The sequence below is a fragment of the Paramisgurnus dabryanus genome, chromosome 22 (assembly GCF_030506205.2).
Source record: "Paramisgurnus dabryanus chromosome 22, PD_genome_1.1, whole genome shotgun sequence".
Classification (NCBI taxonomy): domain Eukaryota; kingdom Metazoa; phylum Chordata; class Actinopteri; order Cypriniformes; family Cobitidae; genus Paramisgurnus; species Paramisgurnus dabryanus.
The window spans coordinates 22,910,369-22,932,818 of record NC_133358.1 but is presented as its reverse complement, the minus strand read 5'-3'; the positions used below and the strand labels follow the sequence as shown (position 1 = coordinate 22,932,818).

The 22,450-nt window shown below is 36.3% G+C and overlaps 2 protein-coding genes across 2 annotated transcripts; one reads left to right on the top strand and one right to left on the bottom strand.

Annotated features, from left to right (window-relative positions):
• Nucleotides 1-140: 140 nt before the first annotated feature.
• Nucleotides 141-10,199, bottom strand: LOC135740566 (gamma-aminobutyric acid receptor subunit rho-3). Its single transcript, XM_065259021.2, has 9 exons — nt 9,603-10,199; nt 6,831-6,943; nt 6,189-6,256; nt 5,651-5,874; nt 5,474-5,556; nt 3,519-3,656; nt 3,257-3,409; nt 2,931-3,124; nt 141-763 (listed from the first exon to the last, which is right to left on the bottom strand). Exons 1-9 carry the CDS (start codon nt 9,740-9,742, stop codon nt 479-481), a joined length of 1,398 nt encoding a protein of 465 aa, XP_065115093.1. The 5' UTR covers nt 9,743-10,199; the 3' UTR covers nt 141-478.
• Nucleotides 10,200-17,358: 7,159 nt separating this feature from the next.
• Nucleotides 17,359-22,017, top strand: hhla2b.1 (HERV-H LTR-associating 2b, tandem duplicate 1). The gene is made up of 5 exons (XM_065259075.1): nt 17,359-17,734; nt 19,948-20,235; nt 20,405-20,725; nt 21,266-21,370; nt 21,454-22,017. Exons 1-5 carry the CDS (start codon nt 17,359-17,361, stop codon nt 21,558-21,560), a joined length of 1,197 nt encoding a protein of 398 aa, XP_065115147.1. The 3' UTR covers nt 21,561-22,017.
• Nucleotides 22,018-22,450: the final 433 nt, after the last annotated feature.

The window sequence follows — 22,450 nt, the reverse complement described above, 5'->3', positions numbered from 1 at the left end:
ATATATATATATATATATATATATATATATATATATATATATATATATATATATATATATTTATATAGGTATATGTTGTATATGTCTTATATGTTTTTGTAAATTACATGTTTATTATATAGGTATATGTTGTATATGTCTTATATGTTTTTGTAAATTACATGTTTATTTTAGCCAATCAAATGTATGTACTGTAGGTTATATGATTTTCCGAATGCTAAGGCATTTAAGCTGAGAATCTGAGATTCTTACATAAATAATTTATTAAACATTTTCATTCATTTAAAAATAAGTCATGGACTGTGTGCATGTGTGTAGATCCTCACAAATACAGAAACGTTTTTTTTTTTTTTTCACTTATACAGTACAGTATAACTCATTTTGGCAATTTAATCTTGCTCAATCAATCAACTGCAGTGTTTGACAATGTTTTTATAAACCAAAAGGCTATTTTTGGATGATGTTTCTCTCGGTAAATTCAAGAGTAGATGCTCCAATAGATGATATTGAAGAAAACGTACGCCAGAGGAAAGAATATTCTGGAGTATGAGTCTATCTTGTAACTGTTGCTCATGATATGGTTGACGCTTTGGCGAATGGATCTTCGGCGACGGAGGCGCGTGCCCGGTACGCTGGAGTTCATGGAGGACACGCACGGGTCTATGTTCATATCAGACAGTGGAGGAAAAGAGCTGAGCTCAATGTCTGTGTCGTGAAAACAGCCATCAAACGCCATGGCTTGAGAGGCATCGTATTCTGACAGCTGCAACACAGACAAAAACAAATCACTCTAATTTTTCAGTTCACTAGAGGAAAACGTGAAAATCTTGCAGTATACTTTAGTATTTACTAGTAAAATCACTACATACTAGAGCAGTGGTTCTCAAACTTTTTTGGTATGCAGCATCCCTTGTGTACAGTGCATCCCTTCATGACCCCCAATGAAAATGTATGACATAAAACATTTCCAAATGATCCAATTTTTCTGAGGTTTAATTACACAGAATGTATGATAAATTAAAGAATTTTAAATAATGTTATTAAACTGTGGCCATGGCCCCCAGTTTGAGAATCTCTGTACTAAAGTGTTTTTGAACATTACTATAGTAAACATTAAAGACTACTACTGTGTTTATTACAGTTTATCAATACACTGCAAAAAATGATTTTCAAGAAAATTGTCTTGTTTTCAGTAAAAAAATTTGTAAAAATTGTTAAATGAAGATGATTTTCTTCATGAGCAAAACGACCAAAAAATATCAAATTTAAGTGATTTTGTGCATAAAAAAAAATCTGCCAATGGGGTAAGCAAATTTTTCTTGATTTTTTTCTTGAATTTAGTGCTTAAGAAAAAATTTCACTTTTTTGCTTGTTTTATACACAAAATTAAACACATTAAAAATTTTATACACAAAAAAACTAAACTTATTTTCTTCGGTCGTTTTGCGCATGAAGAAAAAGCATCTTAAAGGGATAGTTTGGCCAAAAATGATATTAAACCCATGACTTACCCCCAAGCTGTCCGAGTTGCATATGTCCATCGTTTTTCAGACAAACACATTTTCGGATATTTTAGAAAATGTTTTAGATCTTTCAGTTGATTAAATGTAATGTTACGGGGTCCACGACCTTCAAGTCCAAAAAAGTGCGTCCATCCTTCACAAAATAAATCCAAACGGCTCCAGGATGATAAACAAAGTTCTTCTGAGGATAATCCGTGCGGTGTTGTTGTAGAAATATCCATATTTAAAACTTTATTAACGAAAATAAATAACTTCCGCTAGCCCCGCCATCTTAGACTCCTCTGTATTCAGGAGAGAGTATTAGCGTAGTGTACGCACTTTTCTTAGTGACGTATGACAAATTCGGAGGGCGGGGGCACAGAGCAGCAGCAGAGTAGCCTCCATAGGCTGCGTAAGCTCTCATCCTGAATGCGGACGCTACTAAGATGGCGGGGCTAACGGAAGGTATTTATTTACGTTAATAAAGTTTTAAATATGGATATTTCTACAACAACACCGCACGGATTACCCTCAGAAGACCTTTGTTTATCATCCTGGAGCCATTTGGATTCAATTTGTGAAGGTTGGACACACTTTTTTTGGACTTGAAGGTCGTGGACTATGGGTGGACCCCGTAACATTACATTTAATCAACTGAAAGATCTAAAACATTTTCTAAAATATTCAAAAATGTGTTTGTCTGAAAAACGATGGACATATGCAACTCGGACAGCTTGGGGGTGAGTAAATCATGGGTTTAATATCATTTTTGGCCGAACTATTCCTTTAATTTTAGAATTTTAAGATATTTGTGTTTTGTTTTTCTTAAACATTTAAATTCAAGAAAAAAATTCTCACCCCATTCTCAGATATTTTTGCTTGTTTTAAGCATGAATTGACTTCAATTGAAAAAACTAGATTTAGGTCATTTTGCTTATCAAGAAAATAAATATTGATTTAAAACTAAAAACAAGACCAAAATACTAAGTAAGAAAGTCATTTTTTTGCAGTGTAATTTTAGAATATAAAAAAAAAAAAAAAACATTATATTTTTATCTGCATGTAATGTGACCATTACAAAACACTACAATGTATCAGAAAACTGAGGTCACATACAAAATTATATGTTTTATGTACCAAAAAAATTACCAGATGGAGGTCCAATAACAGGTAATAATAACAATAACTATGTAAAATACAACTGATAAAAACATTAAATCTTAGGTGGAGTACTTTAAGTAAATAATTTAAGTCAAGGGACCTTGGCTGACAAAAAAGTTTGAAAACCCCTGAGTCAAAGGGTTAGTTTTTTACAATAATACTGTTTGATCAACAGAGGGCAGCATTTTAAAGGGCCAAGCCTCTTTGCTGTATTCATACTGTATGTGTGATTCTTTCAAGTCAAAAGTCAATGCCATTTACTCTAACCTTCAATTGCTTGAGCTTCTTCATCTCCTCTTTGGTGGTGAAGTAGTTAACAGCAGCATACTCGATGACAGAAAGAAACACAAAGAGGAAGCTGGCCCACAGGTAGATGTCCACGGCTTTCACATATGACACCTGAGGCATAGACCCTGATACGCCGGTTATTATGGTGGACATTGTTAAGACTGTAGTGATGCCTAGATTAAACACACATGTAGACATTCAGACACATATTTGAAACACGCACACAAACAAGGCGTTTCCCACATACATAAATGTAATGTAAACATATCAAAGTGAATTCTAAGCTCATATGAAGAATTGCATACCAAGCGAGACACGTGCTGGTACTGCCCGCCTGTCGATCCAAAAAGACACCCATGAAAGCACCACCATCAGCATTGTGGGAAAGTAGGTTTGCAGCATAAAGAAGAAGATGTGTCTTCTCAGGATGAAGTTGATGTATAGTCTGTTGTACCAGCCTGACAGAAACACTTTTTTACTCAATAACGGCTGGATATTTAAAGATATGGCATGAGAAAGATATCAGTCACTTTTGAAATATAGAGAAAAGACAGAAAATGTTTGTACCTGTACTGCTGTACAAGGCCAGGCCATGAGACGGATGAAACTCTTCAATAAAGTACTGAGAGAGAGCAATCTCGTCCGTTCTTAAAGAGTCAATGCCATTTTTCCAGTACAACATGAGGTCGTTTTCATTATATGCATCTGATGTGTCAGAAGGAGGGATGGAAAAGGAGATACAAGAACTTCAATGTTGAATTACTTTGCAATGAAAAAGGAACTAATACAGCCAACCTGATCTCACAAGAAAACCAATTTTTACATGTAGGCCTATCGAATTTGTGAGAATGTGAAAAATCATCCATAAACCAAAAACATACAATTATCCAAAAATTAAATCCTTCCCCATACCCATTATCACAGTAAAGAAGCAGAATAAAATTGAATAATAAAAAAAATGAACAAACTTCACCTTAACCTACGAAAGCACAAAAACATAGCAACCATAGTTTTAAGGTTTTAACTGTAGTCAAACCATGGTTATTTTTTGCAAAAGTTGTAAAACAGGTATTGTGTTGATAAAACAAGATCTCAACCCACAACCATAGACAAGGTTTCACGTTTGTGCTTGGAGTCACCTAGCGTGAGAGAATGCAGCTTCAGGCTTTGGTTGGTTATAAAACATATGGTTTAAAGGGGTCATATTATGAGATTTTTGTAGAATGTAAAATAAGTCTTTGGTGTCCCCATAGCACATTTGTGAAGTTTTAGTTCAAAATACCCTACAGATAATTTATTATAACATGTTAAAATTGCCAATGTGCAGTTTTTGGGTGTGTCCTTTAAAATGCAAATGAGCTGATAAAATACAAATACTGATTGGAATTATGGTGGTTTGTTGAAATTGAAACTTTATTGTGCTGTCCATTATTTTTTCTATGTATATCTCTCTCTGTCTGCAATAAATGGCAGCGCCGTGGTTGGATACTTCAGATTAAGGGGCGGTATTATTGTAATTAAGGTGCTACCTATGTCACAAAACAGGCGAAATCTGAATGACCAAAATTTTTACATGTTTACAGAGAAAGGTTTACCAAAACTAATGGGTTGACTAAACATGGAAAAAGTCACACTATGACTTTTAATTCATTAAAACTACTTTACCCTAATGCTGCGTTCAGACCAGCCGTGGCAGAGGCGTCAAGCGCGAGTGATTTAAACTCAAAATGTTCAAGCGACAAACTATGCGCGGTAGACGGAAATTTGACGCCTCAAACGCGGCTGGTGTGAACCCATGGTTAAGGTACTCAATCAATCTACCTATTTAAATATGAAGATTAGACAAAGAAAATATTCATTCTTATGCTGCGTTTACACCAGCCATGGTAGAGACATCAAGAGCAAGTGATTTCAATGTTAAGTCAATGTGAAGACACGTTGACGTGCGTCTGGAGGTCTCGCGGCGCGAATGAGGCGTTTAGCGCGGCGCAGTAGACGCGATTCCCCCTCATTCATGCGTCTAGTTCGCGCGAATGGCGCGAATTGAGCATTGCCGCGGCAAACGTGCGAGTTGAAAATTTTGAACTTTGGCGAAAAAACAAGCCACATTACCAATCAGGAGCTTGCTTTAGTAGTGACGTGATTACAGAAAGCGAGCGGAGTCACAGAAGCCCCTCCCATGACGCAAATTTTCGCGTGAATGTCTCGATGACTAGAATTTCATGCGCGAATGAAGCGAGTACACTCAAACTGTTCAAGCGGCAAACTAAGTGCGTTAGACGCGAATTTGACGCCTCAAACGCGACAGGTGTAAACCCACGGTTATATTTCTATTACAGTCATACTACAGTAAGGGGCTCTGATCTGCCCCAAACTCTGCCTATGCCCAAAACATTTTTATAAGAATGAGCTCATCCACAATAACCAAATCTGTACACAAACTATAGAAATAAACAAATAACAATGTGGGTGGGGCTGGACAAAAATTGAAGAACCGAAGATTATGTTTTTAAGACACTTACAGCTCTCCAGCTCCAGAGAACAGTTCTGTGTGTCCAACGGGAATCTACTGAAATCCATTGAGCAAAGTGAGGTAACTGTTACCCTAAATCAGAGAGAATATTCAATGAATAATACATAATACGCAGCAGGACAAGGTCATGCGTACATGATTGCTCACATAAATGCTAATCATATACCTGACGCTGTACAGGATGTTACCATCTGGATAAACCCTCAGCATGACGTTCTCCATGGTGGTGTCATGGATAAAAGAGCGCTTGGAATGAACGAAGAACACATCCGGCTTCCAAATCTTTTTCACCAGTCGTCCATCAAACGTGCGGCTCAGATTGTTAGTGGATGGGAAAGCAAGCCGTTCATCCTTCCAATAATGTCTCAAGTATAAGGTCATAGTGAAGTCCTGAGGGAGACCTTCAAAATTTACTCATATCATCATGAAGGGCAGTTTCGGTATTTCTGTATGGCCTGAGGCGGGCTTTAAGTGGATTTGAAGTGAAAGAATTTGAAGAATGAAACGGGCATTCGGCTAATATCATTATCTTATTTTTGACAGAGGTGGCATTTAGCGGCATTTGCATCTGATCTCCTCAAATGAATATTTACAATGACCTTGAAAATGCATTTACACCAAAGTCCATTTGGCAGAGCAAAGCGGCTTACATTGCATTCAAGCTATACTAGTGTGTTTCCTTGTGCAGAATAATATACACTTACCATGTTCACTTCAGAGATGCTATCTATGCTTTCCACCTGCACATCAATGCCCACCGGGATGGCAGACCCTGCAGAGCAGACAAGACAACACATATTCATTGTGTTCAGGGTAACAGCAATGCCTTTGAAATCCATTTATAAACAGCCTTCACTGCTCCTACAGAGAGAACATATGGAGGCCAAAATGTTTCCTCTAATCCTGTTTGTCCCATCATTAATTAACAGTGGTGTACTGAAAGATGCCACTCGAAATCTCTTCTTCTTAAAACCACAGATGAAAAGATGCTGGCCAAAAAAATTGCATATTTAATTTCAAGGTTAATTTAACCACACGCCTGGGGTTGACATTTTTTTAAAGCCTACTGTTTTGTTAACTTACTGTATGCTTATTTCTGCTCCTGCACTTTTACATCTGTTTTACTAAAACTGGCATGTAATCCAGATTACAGTTCATCAAAATTGTCACCCATTGTTTTGCACAATCTGGGTCATGCCCGAATTTTCCACAGAACAGTGAGACGGAGCCTCTGACACCTAGAAATGGTACGGCCCATATAATCAGGTTTATTAAAACCTGAACGCTATAATTATGATTATCAGGATTGTGATTGGAGTTGTTAATTGGAGCAAATAAATCCTGACCTCCAAATCCGGGCCTCATTGCAAAGTCGTGCTCTTCGATCCTCAGGAGCTGTTCGGTTTTGATGAGAAGGGACTTTGTGCTGTCCTTCCTCTTTAATTTGTAGTCTATCCGCCTGAGGGAATGAGACAATTTTCGTACACTTAAAATGTATAAATTTAGTTTCCAATCATTACTGTGTATCCCATATCAAATGACTTTGTAATATCCACATGTGTGCAAAGCGATGAGAATTCACATTATCACACATCATCGTTATTAGTGAAACACACACATCTGTTTCCAACGTTTTCCAAACATCTGCCCTGCTAACATCTGTGATATGCAAATAATCACTAGCCATTATAGATATGATTTATAAAAATCAGCTCGTGGTACAACAGCAGACGGTGGAACAGAATTGTGAAATTGAATTGCAGTTCGAAGCGGTCCCTGAGAGGCATAAAAACAGCTAGGGGTACTCATACTCCATTCCCAAATCCATTTCCTTCTGCGTGGTTTAATTAAAACTTCAAAGATACAGTTATAAACCAAGAATCATGCTGTGTTTACAGGATATGATATTCAAGTGAATGTACAGCAGCATTTAACTTAGTGACCCATTCAACATCTAATGATGTAATGAGCTATTTTGGCAACTATAAAACACTGACAGAAGGAGGTGCAAATACTTGAAAACTTCTAACCAGAAAAAAAATACACATATATATCAGAAAACAGTACAAAATCAAAGGGTTTGCATGTTGGGAAATTACTGCACACCACCCTGATAATGTTAATTTAAAGGGACACTCAACTTTTTTTTGAAAATATGCTCATTTTTCCAGCTCCCCTAGAGTTAAACATTGATTTTTACCATTTTGGAATCCATTCAGCTGATCTCTGGGTATGGCGGTACCACTTTTAGCATAGTTTAGCATAATCCATTGAATCTGATTAGACCATTAGCATCGCGCTAAAAATAATTAAGAGTTTGGATATTTTTCCTATTTAAAACTTGACTCTTCTGTAGTTACATCATGTACTAAGACTGACAGAAAATTAAAAGTTGTGTTGATATGGCTAAGACTCTACTATTATTCTGGCATAATAATCGAGTTTTAAATAGGAAAAATATCCAAACTCTTTGGTTATTTTTTAGCGTGATGCTAATGGTCTAATCAGATTCAATGGATTATGCTAAGCTATGCTAAAAGTGCTAGCGCCAGACCCGGAGATCAGCTGAATGGATTCCAAAACTGTAAAAATTATATTAACTGTAGGGGAGCTGGAAAATGAGCATATTTTCAAAAAAAGTGGAGATTCCCTTTAACAAAGTGTGTGCAAGAGATATATGCATTTTTGAGTTGGGTTGACCAGATTTGCAAAAACAAAGCAGTTTAAAAGAAAGATCCGTATTTTTTACACATTTGATGGTATTTACCCTATGAATCCTGTTTTTAACTATCAAATATACAGTACTGTGCAAAAGTCAAAAGGCCACCATCCCCAGCTTTGTTGTTTTAGCAAGGTTTTAATGTCCATCCATATTTATTTTTCACTCTTTTTTAAGATACCAATCCTTTTTTAAGATGGTAATCCAGAAAATATGTACACACACTGCAAAAAATTATTTTTAAGAAAAAAAATTCTTAGTATTTTTGTCTTGTTTTCAGTAAAAATATCTAAAAACTCTTGAATTAAGATGCTTTTTCTTGAAAAGCAAAACGACCCAAAAAAATAAGTCTAGTTTTTTGACCAAAAAAATCAAATGTAAGTGATTTTTTGCATAAAACAAGCAAAAAAAATCTGCCAATGGGGTAAGCAAATTTTTCTTGATTTTTTTCTTGAATTTAGTGTTTAAGAAAAATGTTCAAGAATTTTTTGCTTACCCTACTGGCAGATTTTTTTGCTTGATTTATGCACAAAATCATTAAAATTTGATATTATAAGAATTTTTAGATATTTTTACTGAAAACAATAGAAAAATACTAAGATTTTTTTCTTGAAAATCATTTTTGCAGTGCAAAATAAAAAACAATTTTCAGAACTAAATGTTTTCTTTAGGCATCAGTCAGTATTAAGTGTGACCTTTCTTGGCACGAAACACATCTTGAGCTTTTTGGAGGAGTCCTAAAGTCCTTTGATTAGAATTAGAAATTAGGATTTAATTTTATTTAGGTTTAAGAGATCCTGCAGTTGCCTGCTTGTATTCTAATAAAGAGACTGAGAAATAATTATATATCATCACTATAACATTGCAAAAACAACAAATCTAATGGTAGCATGGTGGCCTAAGACTTTTTCACAGTACTGTATATACACTCTAAAAATGCTAGGTTAATTTATCTACCCAGCGTAGGGTCAAAAAGGGACGAACCCAACCCATTGGGTTATAATTTAACCTAAAATAACCCAGCAGTTGTTAGTGTGTACAACAGGGACCCTTTCATCACACATTATGTAAAATAAGTGAACTTATGTAACTCGTGTTACATGTCTATATGTTATTACACTTGAGTGCTTTTTGGCAGACACACACATGCATTAGAAGAGCTTAAATGAAATGCTGTTATTCAACGCACCACATGTTATCATATAATGAAATGTAGACCTTTTGTGTCCTTCACTTTAATTAAAATCCCTCTTCCCTCAGTACTGCACATCTGTTCGTGGACTGAACCAAACTTGAATAATTTTCAAGCAAATGTTTATTTAATAGGAAACATGCTACTTCTGGTTACATTAATGTACATAATGCAAATGAGATTCAAATTATATCCTTATTTACTCACCCTCTGAATTTGTGCCTGGCATGCTCGCTCAGGTAAACGTCCTTGTTTTTCTTGCGGTCAGGGAAGCGGTTATTGAGCAGGGTGACGGGCCAAAAGCAGGCAAGACACAGCACCCTGAGGATCAACAAGACCGGCTTCATGACCAGGTGTGAGGATGAAACATCTGACTCTCTTCCTCAGGATCTCCGTGTCTTGTATCGGTGGTCCAGAATTCTTCCACAGAGCCAAGGCAGGACCACTCCGGAGTTCTGGCCATGCCCGGCAAACTTCAGCCGAGAGGATGCTGTGAAACGTCAAGATCCTGTTGACCTCTTTTGATCTCCATGTGTATCTCTTTGATTGTCTTACGCGTCCATCACTGAATGCGTTCCTGTTTGATTGTGGGGATGTGTGTTGTGAACATGTGTCGGGTAGATTCAGACCACCACGTCAACACGCTGTGACGTGTTCTCACCCAAACGTAAATCAATAGGAATTCATACTTACAGTATTAAAAGAATGACATTAATTCCACTCAAATCCTCTTATCTGCTGGTAAAATCTTCTCCCAACCTACACAGAGGGCTGGGACCATCACTAATCAGGATTTCCAGCTTTGTGCCATCTCTGTATAGAAAAGATAAACATCTCACACCTGCACATTGTTTGTCCACATAGGCAACATCTAATTTTCTAGTAAGGTCAGCTGCACATCAATAAATTACAAATAAAAAAGTTGCATGAAGAATATAAAGGTCAAACAGGGAAGTGTTACTTATTCAGCATCCATAAATTATACCAGTGGTCCGGATACATTTTGAAAAACATATAAATTAGGATTTAAGGGTGGCTGCTAAAAAAACTCTGTTGATCACAGATTGGCTGGTGATTTTGCAGAATGATCGATATATGAATTATTAGTTATTATAAAAAGCTCATGGGGCAAACCGATCAAATCATATTAAAACAATCACTAACATTACAAAAGGGATGAGGGAGAGGAGGTGTGGAGGAGGATCATATGAGGAAAAAATCAGAAACCAATCACTGGACTCCCTGTGTCCAGTAATCCCAGTACAGCCCATAATCTGATGGATTATGGGACGCGCCTGAGACGCACTACTACATCATCACAGATACTGAATATCTGCATCTCACTGGTCTGACTTACTCCAAGACAAAAAGATATTTGTTATATTTCAAAGAAAAAAATGAAGTTCACTTGCTGTATTTAAAAATATAAAAAGCTGATCCAACAGTAAATATAACATATAATTATTAAGATATTATTGAATGTTTTGAGGGCATAAAGATCGTATCACTGCTATAATAAAACATTATTATAAAACATCTATAAACATTATTTGCATTTTAATGCAGTGGTGTTTTAACATGTAACTGTCAGAAAAAGGTATACAACAGCTGTCAGACAACCATTTGAAATTTGAAAAGATCCTAATATGTATGACATACAGAATATGTACCCAATATGCACTCTTTAGGTACAATGTGTACTTTTTAAAACATTCTCAGAAATAAAGATACAAAACTGTACCTTCCCTTTCAAAAAGTACAGCTGTGCACCTAAGGATTTCATTTTAGTACCTCAGAAGTACATACTGGGACCAAAGAGAGCTTATTAGTACCTCAAAAATACATATTAGTATCTCAAAGGTACATATTGGTACTAAATATTTACACATCTGTACCTAATGGTCCATACAATTTCTATAAGGGTGCTGCCCCACTGACAGCTAGGTTACATATTTTGACTTTTTTCTAACAATGTAGGTCCTTAAGGCAGGGCTCGACATTAAGGCTTGTCCGCTTGTCCGGGATATATAACAGATAATTTAGATACATTTACCCTAATAAGTTTTTTAAAACATAGTAATGTTTTAATGTTTTGCTTAAGTGTTTTAATGTGTTCCATTGAAATGTGGGAAAAATGAAGAGGTACAGTGTTGGGTCAAAAAGGGTACAGCCCCAGTGACAGAAAAGGTACAGTATTTTGTATTTTGTATTTCTGACAGTGAAGGGTACTACCCCAGTGACAGCTTTTTTACCTTTTTTTATACAGTAAAGAGAAATTTCATCAAGCAATCTCATGTTCATTTAATTTGAAATTCATACTGCAGCGCTATAAAAAAAACCTATTGATGTATTAATATGGTAACATAATAAATGCATCATTCAAAGGTCACAAAATGTCTTTTTTTTAGAATTTTGGTATTTTTTGTTCCTGATAGCATTTACTGTAATTGTATGTAATTCCCTTGGTACAATATGTTAGGAAACACAACAGCTGAGTCATTATAAAAAACACTTTTGCAATTTGTCGACAACGTGTCAGCTGACAGACAAACACTTCCAAAATGTAAACAGGAAAAGAAAAACTAAAATCTTAGTTGAAAAGTAAGCCAGTCACCCAAAACGTGTGTTCAAAATATGTTTAAAATATTTTAATGTGGTACATTTAATGCCCTGTTTTTTTAGAAAACAACACTTTACAATAAGGTTACATTATGTAAGGAATAATTGATGACGGGCCATTGAATTATAAGAAAAATATGCATTATTTTCAAATAATTCAAAGGACCGGAGTCAATTATTCCTTTTATACCACGGTTACCACAAACATTGCTCTGGTGCCTATTTTTAAGACATTTGACAAGTTGGGTGTGCGGTTATCAGAAATTAATGCATACACGGAACATTGCTCAGCCAATCAGAATACAGCATTCAACAGACCCGTGGTATAATGCATTATAAACGTTAGTGAACTAAACTGTCAAGAAAAAATTGATAAAAATGGTCCAAGCGGGGCAATACACTTTAAAAGGTACTAATATGTACCATTCACTGTCAGAAAAAAAAGTACAAAACTGTACTTTTTTTGTCGCTAGGGTGGTACCCCAAGGTACAGTTTTGTACCTTTACAGGTATATAAACATAATACAATGTTGTACCTTTTGGGGTACATTACTGTTCCTTAAGGATCTATTTTGTACCTTTAAAGGTACAGTTAACTGTTTTGTACCCCTAAAATTTAACTGGTACAAAATTGTTCCTTAAGGTACACAATAATTAGGTATAATATTGTACCCCATAAGGTACAACATTTCAATGTGTTTTATACCCATCAAGGTACAAAAAGGTAATTTTTAGGGTACCACCCCAGCGACAGAAAAGAAACAACTTTATACCTTTTTTCTGACAGTGTTTACGTCCAGATTTGGTACAAATATGTACCTCTGAAGTCCTAATATGATCTCTTTAGGTGGAGAGATGTACTTTTTGAAAGGGTAGGGCCTACCATCCCAGTTTAACAAAAAAATCTGATAGTGTACATTAGTTAACATGAACAATGATTGATACTTCTACAGCATTATTATTTCAGTGTTGATTTTAACATTTACAATTTAATTTTTAAAATCAAAAGTTGTATCTATAAACATTAGTTAATGCACAATTAGTTTGCTTATTGTTAAATCATATTACTGTTAACTAATGTAAATGAATAAAAAGATAAATTAATTATTAGATTATCTAAATCTAGCAGTTGGCCGATAGGTTTGCAGTAAGTCTACTTATAAGATCGCTGATTTATACCATTGTTTAAAGTATATTAGTTGTCTAAACTCCACCTCTTCAAAAAGGTGTGTAAAGTGTGTAACAGCCCCACGTGTCTGAACAATGCAGATACTATAGAGGTATTTGAAAATAAACTCGTCTAGACACTTCTGTGTTGACACTCAGAAGAGACATCACAATAACACACGCGCGTAAGTCTGCCTTTAATTGTTTTTATCAACTTTACCAGCTTTAGACAGCATAATGTAGGGCCACATCACAATTAAACAAGAAGGAAGAAAGAGTGTTAATATTATTGACTGAAATAGGAATAATATTTGTTTGATTCTGCGGAGTATGCTGTTATATTTACTGTACTTGTACATGTGTGCAGGTTACTTTGCTAAAGTTGTTTTTTACTTACACTCATAAAAATAAAGGTGCCTAAAATATACTTCTGTTGCATTTATTTATAAGAAGATAGACCTACTGTAGGCAGAAATGTCCTTCAAGCTGCTGTATCATCAGTGATCTAAACTGTACGCCTGATCTCTAAAATGTCACGTTCGAAAGAAATCTGTTTACTCAAAATACAAACAGTATCTTAGGCTTAAGTTTGATCATAATTTTATATAGAAATATATCTGATGTGACAAAACAGGTTAGGCTAACCTGACTTTCTTAAACATGGTCTGGTCACCTTAATCCAATGAAATTACATTTGTGTTAAAAAAAACAACTGGATCAAACATTTGCAAAAATGATTCCTGCAGTTTGAATTTGCACTTTTTTCTCTTCTATCTCCAGTTGATGCCATTAAGCTCTTACAGAGATCCATGGCAGCACAACATTCCTGCACTTTCCTATTACTGATATGGATTATAGCTTGTGTAAATGGAAAAAATCCAGGTAAGAGACTTCAGATTGTTTTTATGAAAATCACCTGTTGGTACAAAAATGTAAAGCACAATGTAGCAGAGAGTTGAGCATTTTTGGTAATCTTCTGCAGTCTAATTTTACAATGTAAAGTCCTGCATGCACCATGACCATGAGGTGACATGAAATACTTTCTGTCAAAAAAAAAAAAAAACAGACACAAATGGTCCCTAGCTGTCACTCGGGAGGAACCCCTTTTAACCCCAGCCAGCACCAGCATTTTTCATGATTTTCACAAAAATGTAATGCCTTCCAGAAAATGTTCTTCTTTTAATGTATAAACATAAAATATATCAGATGAAAGAACAGACCCTCTGCTTTCAAACAAAAACACCTCTCAAATATGATATAGGTTTCTTCAAAAACACCAAATTTTGAGCAAAAAGCTGAGATAATTCCTTTTTTGTGAAGCACTTTTGTTAGAGATCAGATTCAGAGGGATTCTCAAAACACGGACGTGCAACTGTTTGCCCTAGGGCAGTGTTTCCAAATCCTGGTCCTTGAGGACCCCTTCCCAGAATGTTTTAGATGTCTCCTTATTTAGGGGAGACATGTTTACCATTTTGGAAGGAGGCTGATAAGTTGAATCAAGTGTTTTTAATAAGGAGACATCTAAAACTTTCTGGGAGGGGGTCCTCGACAATCAGGATTGGGAAACACTGTCCTAAGGCGATACTTCCGGGTTTTATAAGTTGCGGAAGAGCGCCACCTAGTGGATAATAGCGGTTTGCGGAAAGCCAGAAATACTCGTCATTGGCAGGTAATTGTTTTCTCTTAATTGACGAGATAACTCGTCAATGGCGGTGAAAGAGTTAAAGGTGGTGTCGTGTGTAAATTTTAGCGACATCTAGTGGTGAGATTGCAAATTGCAACCAACAGCTTACCCCTCAATTTCAAAACGCATATGGTAGCACCCACAGGACAAACATGTCGATGTAGGGACGAAGCGCGCTCTGTGGAACAGTTTGTCCATTAAGGGCTACTGTAGAAACATGACGATGACTTCCATGTAAGGGGACCTTCGGTGTTTGTAGATAAAAAGTGCTTCTGTTTATGGTTTTCTAAGGTCTTTATATACCACTGATAATATAGTTATGTATATTATATTGTATTTCTGTTGAGAAATCCCTCTAATGGTGCATTCACACCAGCCACGGTAGAGGCGGCAAAAAAGCGCTATTCGTGCATAGTTGGATGCTTGAAAATTTGAGTTTACTCGCTTCATTCGTGGTGAAATTCTAGTCATTCACGCGGAAATTTCCGTCATGGGAGAGGCTTCTGCAACTACGAAAAGCACTTAAAGCTAGCTACCAGGTTGCTGGTTGGTCACAGCTGCATGTTTCACTGTCATCAATTCCAGCCAGGATATTGTTTGTGTTCATCAAAACAGGATCAAGTTTCACATTAAATGTGAATACCATGGTTAATACAGTATAATATTCCAGTTTAAAGGAGCCATGGCAATTAACTTAAGTTGTAGTTAACCATTTTCTGCCAGCATGTGAATAAATAGGTCATTGAAATTTGGCTCTCCTTTTGATGTCATTAGGTGATCTTTTTATAATAATACAGGGCTCGAAAATGCGACTATTTTTGTTGCATATGCGACCGAAATTTAATCTGTGCGCCCTTAAAATATATTTGGAAGCATTTGTGCGACTGCCCATTTTGTTGTGGTGGTTCAGGTTCAGTGTTCTCTCTAACGTTACATAACAAATCAAATTTCACCATTACGTTCTTGCGTTTAATGAAGACCGGAGATTGGCTAATATGAGCGTCAATCATTCTTCCAAAAATTGAGAAAAGACAAACCGCGAGGATGACGAGAACGAGCCGATTACAGCCTGTGTTACTACTGTAATTAATAACGAAGATCCGGATTCAAATGTGACTCCACCACCGGAAAATAAGACTTGACGTTAAACCTTTCGGAGAGAGTGGCTTAAAGATTTCGAGTGTCTCCTCTATGAAAATGGCTCGATAACTTACTGTGTTCACTGTAAATCCTATAAAACGGCATTGGTAGCGGAATCAAAACATTTTAAGCACCAGACCTTGCTTAAACATGGCGAAAGTGCCAAAAACACAAGAAGTGTCAGACAAAGTGTTCATTATTTATGGAGACACCAACCTGTCTGTCAAAGAGTGTTTGATAGTGTATGTGCGCATGCGCTGGTGAATGTACATCCGACAAACATCCTTGTGGTTCATGTTGATGTGGAACACGACAATGCTGATGGTATGTTTTTGTTGTATTTCTTTAAAACATTGCCTATTTAGTAATAATAGCATTCCTGGTAATGCAGTTATCAATACCAATATATATTAGCCTTCTATATTAAGGTCACTTTTGTAATGTCACAATTTTACGTGTTTTACATGAACCATTTTACCTGTAATTGTTAAATTATTAATGCTTTACTATTTCGACAGCATTTGGGTATTAATTTAGGATAAAATTAAATAGAGGACCAATTTTTAAATGCTGGCCATAGGATGTGTTAAGCTCGGTGGTGGTGTTTTATTTTTAATAAAATAAATCTATTAACATATAGATTGTAGTTGTGGTGCTTTTTAATTTTTGGATGGATGCGCCTAAATTTTTGCTGGTGCTTCTAACTCTTTAAAGTTGGGAGCACCAGTGCTACCAAATAAAAAAGTTCATTTTGAGCCCTGTAATACCACCCCTTAATCTGCACTATCCAACCACAGCACAGTCATTTAGTGCAGAGAGAAAGAAAGAGAGAGAGAGAGAGAGAGAGAGAGAGAGAGAGAGAGAGAGAGAGAGAGAGAGAGAGAGAGAGAGAGAGAGAGAGAAAATAATTGACCACCATCATTGTGATCAGTAAAAACCGTGGCCATGGCCCCTTTAACAAGTCATTTAAGCATTGCAATGCAGGTTTGTGCAGATCTGTTAATGATTATTGTGAAAGTGGTGTGCCGTATGATTTTTTTACTTATCAAAACTGTGCTGTGGCAGAAAAAAGTTGGGAAACACTGTCCTAAGGCAAGGGCTGGAGCTCTTATCACAGAACAACTTCAGCCCTGTTGTGAATACTTCTTGACCTGTAACCCAGATAGTTTACTCTCTGAGATTGTAAGATGGCTCAGAGATTGTTTCAACAACAAAATACAGGTTGTGCCCTGCCATTCACATGGTGTTTGTAAAACTGACCTAGTTTTTACTTAACCATGCGACAGTAGATGTTTTATGATTAGACATTGAGATCCTTTAGATGTGACATTCAGGGTGTCTTTCTCTAAGAAGATGCACTTCTTCAGTCAAAAACGTTTTAAAGCACATCCTTACAATTTCCTCTTTACCACAGTTATAGATCTCCAGGTAACCTGCATTTTTTCAGAAGACTGTTTCCTTCCCTGCCACTTTGAACCAGTTGGAGATGAGATCATATACTGGTACAAACAGAACGTTCTGATTTACACTTATAGACAGGGGAGTGGTCTGCTGGATCAGTCGACCCATCTTAACACTGGGAGAATATCACTGTTCAATGGCACCATTAACTTTGGTAACGCTTCCCTACATATTCAGAAGTGCAGCCAACAAGATAAAGGAAAGTACAAGTGCCTTGTTGCTAGTGGTCAAAAGAAGAATGAGCACTTCATCACAGTTAAAGTAGAAGGTGGGTGTACAATATATATATTAGGGATGTAACGATTCAATCGCGGTCCCCATTAAAAATGCCTGTCTGAAATCGATTCTGTATCGATTCTTTGTTTCATGCACAACTGGTGCGTGTACTTCGGCATTTGGTCAGTAGAAAGTCCTTATCAATCTAAAATCATTATGAGTCGGAGTTGTTTATAACGTGCATTTAAAAAAGCAACACTCGTTAAATAAAAATCATTCAAAATATTCCTTATTATCATGAAAATACCTGAAACAATTTGAAGAACAGCAATATAAATATTCCTGTAGACATTTCCTGGGATAGCGTTTGCAGTGCTACTTCTTCTGTGGCACAAAGGGAGTTTCTGCATGAGAGCGCCCCCTGGTGTTCGGATGTGCCGGGATTTCACCGTAATTCATTCAAATTCATTCATTGAGAAAACGCGCATTTGCACGGTTAATCGTTACACCCCTAATATATATATATATATATGTGTGTGTGTGTATATGTGTATATGTATATAGATATACAGTAGTTGGCAAAAGTGATGTCCGGCAAAGACCATTTGTACATAGTTTTAATGCCGCCTTAGTTTGGATTAATACATCAGAATGTGGTGTATGGTACGAAATGAAAAAACACTAAACTTTAAAATTTATTTATAAAATAATTTGGCAAAAGGGCAAACTCAAAAAAAAAAAAAAAAAAATGGATAGTAAGCCAAAAAGCTCACAGGTAATAAAGCACATTGACAATTTAAACGGTTATTAATATTTGTTGATCCTCTTTTGTGATAATAGTTGTGATAATAGTTTTGGTTCTTTTCTTGGGCTGTGTCTTTATAAACTTGGCACATTTTCTGCCAAGTTTCCTTAAATTCTTCTCAAACCTGAGCTTCAATTTATACTCCAAACACACCAATGCAACATGCATACACATTATTAATGCACCTTTATTAACTAGTTCCCCGCCAGCCTTTTCTAACAAAGTTGCCCACCAGCATTTTTTTATTGTGATTTTCACAAAATGATTTCCAGGAAAATGTTCTTCTATAAATATATAAACAGCAGTTACGGCTCGTGACTGCTCTTCCTAGAGGCGCAAATTCAAAATAAGTGTTCGGAGTGTCATGTGTGTTGCTTGTGTTTTCAAAATATGTGTTTGTTGCGTCATGTGCATGACATGTTTTGTTAACATAAGTGGCTGCTGCACACGCGTCAAAACCATGTATAATAAATAAAAGAGACTCTGATTACACATGAGATTATGTGAGTATCTGGCAAACGCGATTGTCTTTTTTTTATCATAAACCCTTTAGACGCGTCTGCAGCAGGCACTTATTTTGACAAAAGTGTGACGCACATAAGTTCACTTGACGCGCCGAACACATATTTTGACATGACAAACCACACACATGATGGGCTACATACATGTTGTGACGAACTTCGCATAGTGTGCCCTTTTAAAAAAAAGAAGTCACCGGCCGCCACTGATAAACATACAAATATATCAAATGAAAGAACAGACCCTCTGCTTTCAAACAAACAAAATGGGAGGGGAAAAAAACGTTTCATCCTATCTTCATTTTTTCCCTTTTTGTAACCTCTTAAATATGGGTAGGTTTCTTCAAAAATGCAAAATGTTGAGCAAAAGGCTGAAACAATTGCATTTTTGTAAAGGAATTTTGTTACAGATCAGATTTAGAACGATGAATAAAACAAAAATGTTGATTGTTGAAAGTTGGTTATCACTTTTGGCCACTCAAATGTGTACAGAATAGATAGTGTAAACATGTATAATAATCTAACTGTGATTATATAACTATATTGCCATTTATATTTACAGTATTTATTTAGTCAACGCCTTTATCCAAAGTGACTAACAAATAAAAGAGCATTTAACATTTTGTCTTAAATAGATTAAGCGATATCTACAGAGTACACGCTCAAAACAGTACACATTCAACTCAAAAAGCTGGGTTGTTTAACCCATTGTTGGCTCAAATAGAAACATTTTCTAGATTAATTTAACCCAACGGCTGCGTTTGTATTTTTTTACTTATGTCGAGTTGAAATTAACCCCGCATTATTTAGGGTGTATGTTTATACACCCCTAGCTGTAAAATCTGAATTGTGAACCCTCTCACCCTCACAGCCTTTGCAGAGGCTTGAAAATTGATAAAAACGCCACCACTACCAACAACAAATAACTGTTTGTCATTCCAGCCCCTATCAAGTCAGTGAACATGGAGACAACACGCCTCAGTGGCTATGAAGAAGTCAAATGCTCTGCAAGAAACGTCTATCCCGCCCCCCGTATAACTCTGTATACCGAGCCGCCCGTTCTGCAAGACGTCCTCTCGCCTAACACCCGCAAAATGGCTGACAGGGACGGCCTATACGCAGTAGAAAGTAAGATCAGAAAGCTGGAAGACAAGGCCGACCTAACCTACATCTGTCTGGTCCAATCATTTTACATGTCTCAACTATGGAGGACATCGCTGCAGGAGAAAGGTTTGATCTCAAATACCCATTTCATAAATGTCTGGACACGTTACATTGTATTTCATCACTATTATTGCCTGACATTGCATCAAGTCTTTCTTCACATTATTCACATTTTGCAAACCAAAACATTACATGCAAGCAAGCGTGTAAGCGTTCTCTCTCAATAATACTTCAGAAATCTACAGTGTGGAGGGTCAGGACTTTATCATCCCTTGCGTGGCCCCGTGGGACCTGGAGAACTTTACAGTGACCTGGTCCTTCACCAAAGAATACAACACATCAATCATACACACCTACGACAGCATCACACACCTGAGCTATAATGTTTGGGAGGAGAAGGTGCGGCTTGTGTCTCCTAGGGGCCAAATTGGGGATGGGTCCTTGCAGATACGCAATCCACTGAGACTGGAGCACGCTGGCATCTACACATGCGTCCTGTCTGCCTTCCAGACTAAACATAAGGTCCATACTACAGTCAACATTGTTGCAAAAACTGGTAAGAACACGTCATATTGTATACTTAACCAAAAGTAAACTTTTATTTTTTATTTAATTAACGGATTTTTTTATTTAATTTGAGTTTTTAACCAAAAACGAGAAAATTTTATGCGTTTTGGCGGTTCGTTTACCTGACAAAAATCTGTGGAAACTGTGACGTCATGCGAAAGTACAAGCGCAAGATGGCCTACATTTTGCTAATCAATATTTAAAAGTATGAACGATACAATAAAGTTCACATAATGGGTTTTTACAGACTGCCACTGGATCACAATTTTTTTGTAAAAAACTTGTAAAAAAATAAACCTACCTCATCGTCGTTTCAATGTATCAGCTCGTTTTCACCGTCTTGATTGGATTTATCGTTCTGTAGAAGAATGCACAAGTTCGCAGGCGCGTAGTTGTCTGATCCGTGTGAACGGGAATGTTTTGTTAACATTTTGTTTTTTACGCAAAAGAAAGACTTTTCCATTTTAGTACAATTGTCTTCATGTAAACTTGCTCTGAGTCTACTAACAACATTATTTCTGACCCTCAGCTAAAACACAGCACAAGAGCTCCCCCGAGTGGATTCCTCCTGCTTTAATCTCATGCCTGGTACTCGCTGTTATCATAGCAGTCATTGTGATTGTAAAACGTAAAGGTATGAATGATCAAACCACACATTTTTTCCAAAAAAATATTTTCATGCTTAACATTTCTGTCCAACAACATTCTTTCTTTCAGTTTGCAAAGCACGATCAACACAAACCTATGGAGAAGTGACAGACATTCATCAAATGAGAGGTTTGTGCATTGTGTTAACACATACTATAGCTATGATATATACATAATGCCTCATCTGATTCCACTGTATCAGATTCACGGATCTCTCTGCCCTGTAATGTCACCAATGCCAACAGTGGAGAGCCATCAGAGAGCACCTGCTTATCAGAAGAGACTGCAAACAGGAATACATGAGAAAACGTGATGTGATGGAGAATAAGCTGTGGAAATAATTTGGTTGAGAGTGAAAGAGACTTGGCTTTTCTTCTAGACTTTTAGTCTAAGCCACCACAAGGGCCTGCCGGATACCATGATAGCATGTATATACGCTGATGGTTATCTGACTTCCTTTGAATGCTGATCTTTTGTGGCATTTCTCTAAAAATTGATAATTTTATATGACTGAAAACAGAGATCAGAGATGCATTTATAATAATTAATAGTTGTATAATAATAAAGTATTATAAGTATTTTATATGATGCAAGATAAGCCAAACCCCCATGCAATTCTGTAACTAATCAATTAATCCTATTTTTGACTTTATTTGTATTGACTTGCATTTAATTAAAGCTTTCCTATATTCTGATTCAATACTTCTTGAACTGTGTGTTTGCTATCTCACCCATGAAAACACTATTGGATACCATTCTGCGTAACATGCATGCAAAAATCCACTGTACACAGTACATTAATAAAATTAAAAGTTATATCTTAATATTAGTTTACACTCCACCAATAGCGATATTTTACTTTGATTTTTTGTTTACAATGACGCACACTTGCTAAGAATGTGAATTATACATGTAAGAAGTAACTGAGTTTTGTTGTTACACATTAAGATATAGTAACTGTAAATGGATATTTTAAACACAGATATATTGTTTAAAGCTCCTGTCAAATTTATGGATATTAGATTTAGAAATTAGACAATTTCATGTAGCACCAGCAGAGTTTCTG

Bases quoted from the DNA above. Each gene is read 5' to 3' on its own strand.
- LOC135740566 (XM_065259021.2), bottom strand. From the start codon at position 9,742: ATGAAGCCGGTCTTGTTGATCCTCAGGGTGCTGTGTCTTGCCTGCTTT. The intron at 6,944-9,602 runs GTGAGTAAATAA...TCATTCCCTCAG, and splicing joins GCCAGGCACAAATTCAGAGG to GCGGATAGACTACAAATTAA. The intron at 3,657-5,473 runs GTAAGTGTCTTA...CTGACACATCAG, and splicing joins TTCTCTGGAGCTGGAGAGCT to ATGCATATAATGAAAACGAC.
- hhla2b.1 (XM_065259075.1), top strand. From the start codon at position 17,359: ATGCACTTCTTCAGTCAAAAACGTTTTAAAGCACATCCTTACAATTTC. The intron at 17,735-19,947 runs GTGGGTGTACAA...TTGTCATTCCAG, and splicing joins CATCACAGTTAAAGTAGAAG to CCCCTATCAAGTCAGTGAAC. The intron at 21,371-21,453 runs GTATGAATGATC...TCTTTCTTTCAG, and splicing joins TGTGATTGTAAAACGTAAAG to TTTGCAAAGCACGATCAACA.